At 69.4% G+C, this 8935-nt stretch overlaps 1 protein-coding gene across 1 annotated transcript in view; it reads left to right on the top strand.

The window, feature by feature from the left end:
* The first annotated feature begins 2286 nt into the window (after window positions 1-2286).
* Window positions 2287-8935, top strand: part of TBKBP1 (TBK1 binding protein 1) — a 10133-nt gene continuing 3484 nt past the window's right edge. The window contains exons 1-6 of the mRNA XM_026072926.1: window positions 2287-2508; window positions 2589-2711; window positions 2803-2907; window positions 3098-3251; window positions 3684-3853; window positions 3991-4040. Coding sequence (XP_025928711.1) covers window positions 2287-2508; window positions 2589-2711; window positions 2803-2907; window positions 3098-3251; window positions 3684-3853; window positions 3991-4040 — 824 coding nt within the window. The remainder of the gene's footprint in view (window positions 2509-2588; window positions 2712-2802; window positions 2908-3097; window positions 3252-3683; window positions 3854-3990; window positions 4041-8935) is intronic.

Raw genomic sequence — 8935 nt, 5'->3', positions numbered from 1 at the left:
GCGCGCGCACGTGTGCCGGCCTGCGCTCGGCCTCGTGCGCGGCCACGCTCGCACCTCGCCCCTGGGTGCTGCAGCCCGGGCCGGCGCGTCTCGCCCCGCTGCACGCGTGCGAGGTGCACGCTCGCTGCCCGGCTCCTCTTCGCATGGTCATGCACCAGGGTCGCTCCGGCCCCTCGTCCAGCGCCGGAGCCATCCTGGAGCCCCGCTGTGCTTTCCGTCCCGAAGCAAAGGGGAAAGTGGCCAAGGAACGTCAAAGAGATCGGGAGAGGGGTCTGCCCATCTCAGCGGGGCGGCCGGGAGGCTCGGGGCTGGCGGGGAGCGATTTGGCGAGCAGGAGGGAGGACAGCGGGGCCGAGTGCCGGGGACGTTGGTCCAAGGCTGTGACAAAGCTCATCCCCGCCGAGCTCTTCCTCCCGGTGAGGGGGAGCGTGCACGAGCATCGCTCGGCATCGCGGCGATGGAGCCCCTCTCCGGCAGCTGCCATCGGGGCCCCTGTGCTGGGAGCAGTGTGGCACCGGGGGATTTGCAGCCTTGTTTTGTTCTCTTTAAAGTCAGTTGTAGGCCTCGAGGTGAGGACTGTCGCTGGGGACGTGGAGGGAGCGCAGCTGGCGCTGCGCCACGTGGCGGAGCTGACCTCTCCTCCTTCACCTGCGCCGTTGTCCCTGGAGCCTAATGACAGCGCCACCAGCTCCTGCTGACTCTGTCGTGGCCAAGCTGATCGCCCGCCCGCCCCGGCCCGGTCCCCCGCCGCCCCGCTCTGCCGAAGCCTGAGGCGCCGGCGCCGCAGCCCTGCCCAGCCCGCACCTCCTCGCCCCTCGCCCGGGGCCCTCGGCAAGGCAGGTTGGGGTTCGGCGCGCGGGCGGAGGGACGGCGCGGGGCGGCCGCGCTCGCTGCAGGGCCGCGGTGGCGTTCGGCTCGCTGGGCGGTTGATGGCAGGGATGTTAATGGCGCTTGCAGGCCGTGGAGCGTTTGTCGTGGATGAATTTCCCCGTGTCATACGGATGGGGACACTGAGGCAGGGAGCGGCGGCGGCAGGGCTGCGGAGCTGGGAGCACCGGACTCCTGGGCTCTTGCTTTGGGGGGTCACTGGGGGCTCGGGGAACCTCACCCTGGCTTCGACACAGGTAATTTCAGCAGGTGCCTCAGTTTCCCCATCGGGGACACAGGTCTGACGGTGGCCTGAGCGGCGGTGGGATCCCCCGTCCCCTCCGTCTCCATCCTGCATTTCCAGGGATGCCTTTTCCCCGGTGCCGGGCCGGGCTGCCGGGAGCCTCCGGGGCGTTTTGGCAGCCCCACGGCTCGGAGGGGAGCGGGGACCCAGCAGTCAGGGCTCGGCGGCGCCCGGGCTCCGGCGGCAGCTCCCGGCCCGGCGCTGGCCTTGCTCCTGCTCCCGCTCCTGCTCCGCTCGTCACCTCGCGCAAGGAACTTCCCTTTCCTGGCTTTRTCCTATGAATTATTTGTGCGGCCGCGGCTCCCGGATGTCTGCAGTGCCAGCGAGGCCCGCGCTGCCGCAGGGTCCCGGTGCAGGGCGGCTGGGTGCTCGGGGGCCGCGGGGGGACCCGGGTGGTCCCGGATCCCGGGGTCCTGGATATGGGCACGATCCCTGCCCTGGAGAGGGGATGGCGCCGGGGGGAGAACACAGCCGGGCCGGAGCCCCATCTCCGGGCTCATCGCACCTGCTCCGGGCACCTTTGCAGCTGGGTTTGGGGCCGAATCCTGTCTGGCGAGCGGGGTTTCTGCCGGCAGCGGTGCCAGGCAGGATTCGGCCTCCCCGAGGGCGAAGCAGGTAGCGCTCCCCGGGCTATTAGCGGCAGCACCGGTATATAGGGCAGCGCAGCGGCTCCGCGCCGCCGCCGGGGCGTGGGCGGCCGGGAACAGCCCCGGGGTGCGCGGCAGGGTAGGAGTCATCGGCACAGGCCGCTATTTCTGGCGCTTGCTTCCGGGGGGATGTGGGAAAGTCGCTTTGCCCCCCGGGGGCTGCTCGGCTGGGGACGCTGCCCGGCTCTGCCGCCGGCTCCGCTGCCCTCGTCCCCCGGCAGCTCCTGGCTCCCCGTCCCGCCGCGGTGGCCCTTCTCCGGGCCGGGATCCTGGGACACCGGCATCCGTGCGGGCCAAGGAAAGCTGCCGGATTGGAGCCGGGCAGGTGACGGCCGGGCTTCGGTTTCGGGAACAGCAGCGGGGCGGCTCCGCTCTCCGTCGCCCTTCGCTGCTTCCGAGATCCTCGGGCTTCGGCCAAGCCGGAGCCGCGGGGCTGAGCGGGGCCGTTCTCCCCGCAGGCGCCGCGTCATGGACACCATGTTCGAGGACGACATCAGCATCCTGACGCAGGAGGCGCTGGGGCAGGACGAGGACTGGCTCGACAGCCCCAACACGGACCTCTCGGGCGAGATGTGCTCGGCCTCCCACTTCGCCCTCATCACGGCCTACGACGACATCAAGAACCGTCTCACGGGGCTCGAGCGCGAGAACTCCACGCTCAAGCGGCGCCTCAAGACCTACGAGCTCAAGGTGAGGGGTGCAGCGATGGGTTGGGGGGGGCGCCGGGCTCGGCGGGGCCGGGCGGGTGCTCAGGGCTCCCCGCTCCGCAGTACCCGCTGATCGGCGAGTTCGGCGAGGAGCACATCTTCTCCGTCTACGAGGCCAAGGAGACCTCGCTGCTCAAGAGCGAGAAGGCGTCGCTGCAGCAGCAGCTCAACCAGTTCCAGCACGAGGTGAGCGGYGCCCGGGGGCGTCCCGGGGTGGGGGGGGGTCCCCGCCGGCGCCCCCCAGCCCCGGCCGGACCTTCGCCTCCCTCCCCTGCAGCTGCAGAAGAGCAAAGAGCGGGAGGAGCAGCTGGACGAGATGATCCAGGCCTACGAGAAGCTCTGCGTGGAGAAGAGCGACCTGGAGTCGGAGCTGGGCGAGATGGTGGGTGCCCCCCACCCCATCCCGATCCCGATTTGGCTCGGCCCCRTGTCCCCCCGGCCCCAGGGCAGCGGGAGCCGGGTGCCCCCGGGCTCGCTGCCTTCGCGTGCGGCCGCGGGAATCTTGGAGGGGGATTGATCCGCTGAATTCCCGGCGACGGGGCTCACCCCTCTCTCCGCTCCCCCCTCGCCAGCGGTCGCTCGTGGAGAAGCACCTGAGCCGCATCCGGAGCCTGGAGCAGCAGCTGCGGCAGCGCGACGGCGGCTCCTTCGGCAGCCTCGGCGCCCCGCTGCCGGGCCAGGAGGTGCCGTTCCTGCCGCTGCACGGCAGCCCCGGCCTGAGCCACGGTGAGCCGCGACCCGCCGCCCCGGGGGGCCGCCCCGCTCCCCGCCGCGGTCCAGCCTCGAGCATCCCTGCAGGGCAGCCCTGGTCCCCTCCATGCTCCGGCCTTGAGCATCCCCACTCCAGCCTCGAGCATCCCTGCAGGGCATCCCTGCTCCCTGCCACGCTCCGGCCTCGAGCATCCCCGGGGGGCAGCCCCAGTCCCCGCTGTGGTCCAGCCTTGAGCATCCCCACTCTGGTCTCGAGCATCCCTGCGGGGCATCCCCAATCCCTGCCGCACTCCAGCCTCGAGCATCCCTGCGGGGCATCCCTGCTCCCCGCTGCGCTCCAGCCTCGAGCGTCCCCGCGGGGCAGCCCCGGGTGCCCTGTGCCGCGGGGGCAGCGGCGTGGGGCCGGGCGCTCCGGCGCCGCGGGGCTGAGCCGTGCCCATCCCGCAGTGCTGGATTGCCCCGTGGGCTGGCCCAGCCGCAGCCTGGAGCAGCTGGAGGCCGAGCGGGAGGCGGCGCGGCAGGAGGCCCAGCGCGCCCAGCACCGCGAGGAGCACCTCAAAGCCGAGTGCGAGCGGCTGCAAGCCGAGCTCAAGCACCTGCAGGAGACCCGGGCGCAGGTACGGCCGACATGGGGACCGGCAGCCATGGCCGGGGGGACCCGGGATGCACCCCTGCTCCCCCCTTCCCCGAGGGGCTGCATCTCCTCCGGGGGCTCGGGGTGCTGGGGGCCTCATGGGATGTTTCCCCTCCCCAGGAGCAGTCGGAGCGGGACATGGCCTGGGTGAAGAAGGTGGGCGACGACCAGTAAGTGCCGTGCGGGGGGTCCCGGGGGGCGGCGGATGCACGGGGCGAGGGCAGGGGACGTGCGGGTGCAGATGCTCCCGGGGGTCTCCGGGATGCGGGCGGGACGGAGGATGCTCGGCGCGATGGGTCCCCATCGCCTTGGTGGACGGATTCAGGTCCTTGCAGTCATCTACATCCGAACAAGCCGTGGCAAATCCTGGCCGGAGAAGGGGACCTGCTCCCCGCACACACACCCCGGCCAGGGAAACGCGGCTCTGCTGCATCTCCTTTCGGCTGCGGAAAGCTGAGCCGCAGCGAGGCTTCGCCCGCCGGCACCGCTGCCACCCAGCCCCACGATTAATGACTTCCTCGTTAGCGCGACCTGCTCCTCCTGCTGGTGCCGGGCTCGGGGAGGAGGGGGGCGGTTTTGGCGCAGGCGGCTCCGTGGGCTGAGTCTCGGGGTGGCTCCGCCGTCCCCAGGGTGTTTCCCCCCTTTGGGATACCGCAAGCYGACGGGATCTCACCCTGCTCCAGCTCTGGGCACGAAGGAGGAGCAGAAGCGTCCAGGCAGTCCGGCCCCGCTGCTGCCACACAGACGTGCAATGGGGCCACGTTCGCCTTGGCCATGACCCCTGCAGGCACCCGGCCCTCTGCACCCCRAAAGCACCCACGCGGTCCCGGCCCCGGAGGTTTTGGGGGGAAAATGCCAGGAAACGGGAGCCGCTCGCCTTTGCAGAGGAGCCGGGCATGCGAGCAGGTTGCAAAAGCAGCCTCGGGCGTTGGCGCGCCAGCACACGTCCCAGCCGAGCCCCTCGGTGCCGCCGGCCCGGCCGGTGCCTGCCTGCGGCTCCTCTCCGGCGGCCCCGGTGCGGGGAGGCCGGTGTGCGGCACCGCACAGGCCGGGCGGCGCGGGCTCGGCGAGCGTGCCGCCGCCTCCAGAGGGCACTGACGGCTCGCTGCCGCCGCCGCYGCCGTGCCGCGCAGCTGGCCGGGCTGCCGGGGCTGCCGGGGCTGCGGGGCGACGCGGAGGGGATGCTCCGGGGTGCCCCCGTCTCCGGTGCACGCTGGCTTTGCACCAAACCCCGCAGCGGGTTTATTGCAACAGCCTAACTCGGCTTGGAGCTGTCACTGTGCCCGCGGATCCCTGCTTCAACCCTTCGCCCCTGCTGCAGTCGCACGTGCTGGCGACTTATCCCAGGGCTAAGAAACCCCTAAATTTGGGGGGGGCTCAGGCCAAGACCCCCCCCCCCAAAGTTTTGGGGCACTTGACAGTTCCTGCACCTGCAGTTCCTGCGCTAGCGGTTCCCGCACTGGCAGTTCCCACGCTCAAGGGCGCTAATTAGCCCCGTTAGACTCCGCAGGCACCGACCCCGGGGATCGGCGGGTGCAGAGCGGCTCCGTCAYGGTGCACTTTGGGCCCAGGGCAGAGTCCCGCCGTGGCCGGGGAACTGATGATCCCATCAGTGCATGTGATTTTCCCCCAAAACAGCTGTCCGTGAACTTTTAATTAGGCAATGGCTCCCTTACCCTGATATCCCAGCACTTTTAGGCTTGTGGCCATGTGGTTCCCTCCGTGAGCATCCCAGGAGGGGCGCTGGGCTGCCGAAAGAGGTTCGCAGCGCTCCCGGTTTATTCCCGTTCCCCCCCTGTGCTGTTAACCAGAGGATGCTGAAGCCCCACGGGGTTCGGTCAAGCCACGGCGAGGCGGCTTGTCTTCTGCAGCCGCCCGGCGCGGTGGAGACGGGGCCGTCGGGGCGGGCGCGCGGCCCCGGCCGCTGAGCTGTGGACGGATCGGAGCTGACGCGCGCGCGGGCTCGCTAACGCGGCGCGGCGGAGGTGCCGCTCGGCCGTGGCCCCCGGCCCCGGGGCAGCACGGCGCGGATGCAGGGCGGCTTCGTTAGCGGGGTGAAGCGGCGCGCGGCGGGGGCCCGCGGGCACGGAGAACGCGGGAGGCGCCGGGAAACTTTTTCTTTTGTTTTCCCGCCCCCCCCCTTCCTTTTTTTTTTTATTGATGCGCTGGATGCTTTTGCTGTTTCTTGTCTCCGCGGCGTAAATCAGTGCCTCGCTCTCCCTGATTTGCAGTGATTTCCACCCGGGGGGATGGCGTTCGGCAGGGCCTGATCCCATCTCCTTGCTGTCTCCTCCCCGGGTGGCGGTAGCGGGGTTAGGACGAGCATCGCCTCTGTGGCTGCATCCCACCACRGCCCCATCATGTCCTTCGATAACCCTCACTGGATTTTTTTGCCCTCACGTTAATTCATCTAATTATTTTTAGCAAAGTTCAGCGGAGAGCCGGACTCAGCCACGCAGGTCCCTGCACCGGCAGCGCAGCCCTGGCCCTTCTCCTCCCCGGCCCCCTTCCTGGGATTTCCAGGCTGCAAAGGGCAATAAAACAGTTTCTTAATGCTTCCCAAGCCCTCGATGGTCAGAGCCCGATGTCTGCGTAGGGAAACAGGTGCTGGGCAGGGGAAACCGAGGCACAGCCCGGCCGGGCGCCGCTCTGCCCCGTAGCACCGTGAAGAGCGAACCCCGCGTTTCGGGGCTGCGTTTCGACCCCCCCCAATCTGCCTCCCCCCCCTCAGTGGCGAAAGGCCCGCGAGAAGGTGCGGCGGGCTCGCGCGGCGGCAGGATGTGGCCCGCGCCGGACACCCCTTCCTTCCTCCGTGGGGCCGGGGTGCGGGCAGGGCGCCCACGCCGCCGCCTCGGCGAGCCGGCTTGGACGGACTCGCGTTTAATTTTGGAACAAAATTTACCTCCCCGGAGTTGTCTTTTCTTGTAAATAAGGCTTTTTTTTGTAACCTGCTCTTTTCCACCACTTTTGGGTATGAAACACGCATTATCTGTGTTTTCAATCTTTGGGTGACTTTTCTTTCTTTCTTTTGCTGAATTAGTCAGCCTGCCTCTGTAGTGTGCCCGCAAAGGCAAGAAGAATTTCGGATTTGACTCACTGCCTTCGATTTCTGTATTTTTCTTTTGATTTGAAGGCAGAGAAGAAGGAGATTTCCAAAGCCCGAAGGCGCTGGGCTGCCTCAGCCGCTGGGAATCTCCGCTCTCTTCGGGCAGGAATCGGCTTTAGGGCCACTTCCCGGTGCCACTGCACTGGAACGGCGCTGGCATCCTCGCTGGCCTCTGGAGGCCAACACCGATGCTGCCGAAATGGGGCAGACCCAAGCCGTTGCCTCCCGTGTGGCCCGGCAGCCTCCTCCCTTGATCCGTGCTGGGGAATCACTACTGTCACGACAATGAAAGGTCTCAGCGGAGCCGTCCGGGCAGCGGTATCTGCTTGCTGCCTGCTTCGGTGATTTGGTTTTTGCTGTCTCTCACGCTCGCGGCTCTTCCTCGCGGCCGAGAAATCTGGGCCGCGGTGCGAATGGCAAAATAACAGCGCGGCACCAGCTCTGCCRGCGGCAAGGGGGACGCGAGAAAGTGCCGCTTCCTGGCTCCCGGCCTCGCTGGGGACCRTGGCAGTGATGCACAGAGCTGCCTCGCCAGCACCGTTGCGGGGCCGCGCGATGCACCAGCCACCGGCGCCGTTTTGGTTGGCTTTTGCCTGTTTTACTGAATCTCGGTGGGGCTGGCTCGCCAGCGGGGCGCTCGCTCGGCTGCCGGCTCCCTCGGGCTGGGGCGTCCTGGGCACCATCCCCTTGGCAGAGCCGGCAGCGGGTGCCCGTTCCGGGGCTGTCGCCGGGCTCACGGACCTCCGAGCCTCTCCGTTGCAAAGCGCCTCCGTGGCCCAGCTCTCGCTGCCGGTGCCCGGCGCGGCGGCGAAGGGGGGCGGCGAGGCTGCGCTCGGCACCCGGCCGCTTCCCCTCCGCGCGGCTCCGGCTCGCGCTCTCCCCTGCCCGTCCCCCTGCCCACACGGAGGCAGCAGATAAGCCTGCGGTTTGTGCTTTTTATTGAAGGGTTTCTTTGCTGGCGTTCTTGTTTACCAGGCGCTCCTCGCTCGAAGTCACCCCTTCCTCCCTCTCCCCACCCTCCCCAGGGAACCGCAGGCCCCGGGCGCGGGGAAGGGCCCCGGTGTGCCGAGGCTGCTGGCCCCGCGCCGCGCTGCGGATGGGGCCGGAGGGGAGAGCGCTGCGGCAAAGCCGCCCTGGGGCGGCCAAGGTGCCCTCGACGGGGTGACAGCACGGCTCGTCCYGTCCCGTCCCATCCCGCGCGGAGCCGGCCTGGGGGATTAAAGGCAAAATAGGCGCGAGGTCCGGTCRTCACCGGCAGCTGCCTGCCCCCATCCTAGGAAAATCCCTCCCCGCCGTTATCTGCAGCAGGATTGGGGTTGGCACCGCCGGGGCAGGGCTGAGCGTTTCGGGGCAGTTCGGGATGGTGGTGCCGGCGGGAGGTGCCGTCCCGGCCCTCCTCCTCCTCCTCCTCCTCCTCCTCGTGCTGCTCGCTGGTGCACAGCGGGGCTGCAGCAGCCCGGCCGCGCCGTGGTCGGCCCCATCTCGCGGGAGAGGCGTGATGTGGTTGGCATCTCTCAGCCGATCGCGGCAGCGCTCTGTCGCGCACCCCGGGCGGCTGCCGCCGACCGCTTCGCCGGGGAGATGGGTATTGGGTGCCGCTGCGCGGGGGGGGGGGAGCCAGGGCAGGGGAAGCGGCACCGGTTCCCGCGGGCCGCCCCGGTTCCCATGTGCCGCCCTGGTTCCCGCACGCTGCCCCAGTTCCCACGCGCTGCCCCGCACTTCCCGCCGCTGGCCTGGGGCAGGGTTGGAGCCAGGTCTCCGGAGCCCCTGGGCCGTTTCTCCGGCTGCCAGTGGGCATCCCGTCAGCCCCCGGTTCAGCTGGATTTGGGGTACCCGCYGTGCACGACCCCCTTCCCGGCCGGGTGGCCCCTGCCCAGGCTCCRCTACCGGCTGGCACCGACTCCCTCCAGGGGCGACCTGGGGGTTGCAGAGGGGAAGCTGCACCCTAAAAATAGGATG

The sequence above is a fragment of the Apteryx rowi genome, unplaced genomic scaffold (assembly GCF_003343035.1).
Source record: "Apteryx rowi isolate R43461 unplaced genomic scaffold, aptRow1 scaffold_354, whole genome shotgun sequence".
Lineage (NCBI taxonomy): Eukaryota > Metazoa > Chordata > Aves > Apterygiformes > Apterygidae > Apteryx > Apteryx rowi.
Note: the sequence above shows the minus strand (reverse complement) of the source record. Positions and strands in the feature narration are given on the sequence as shown.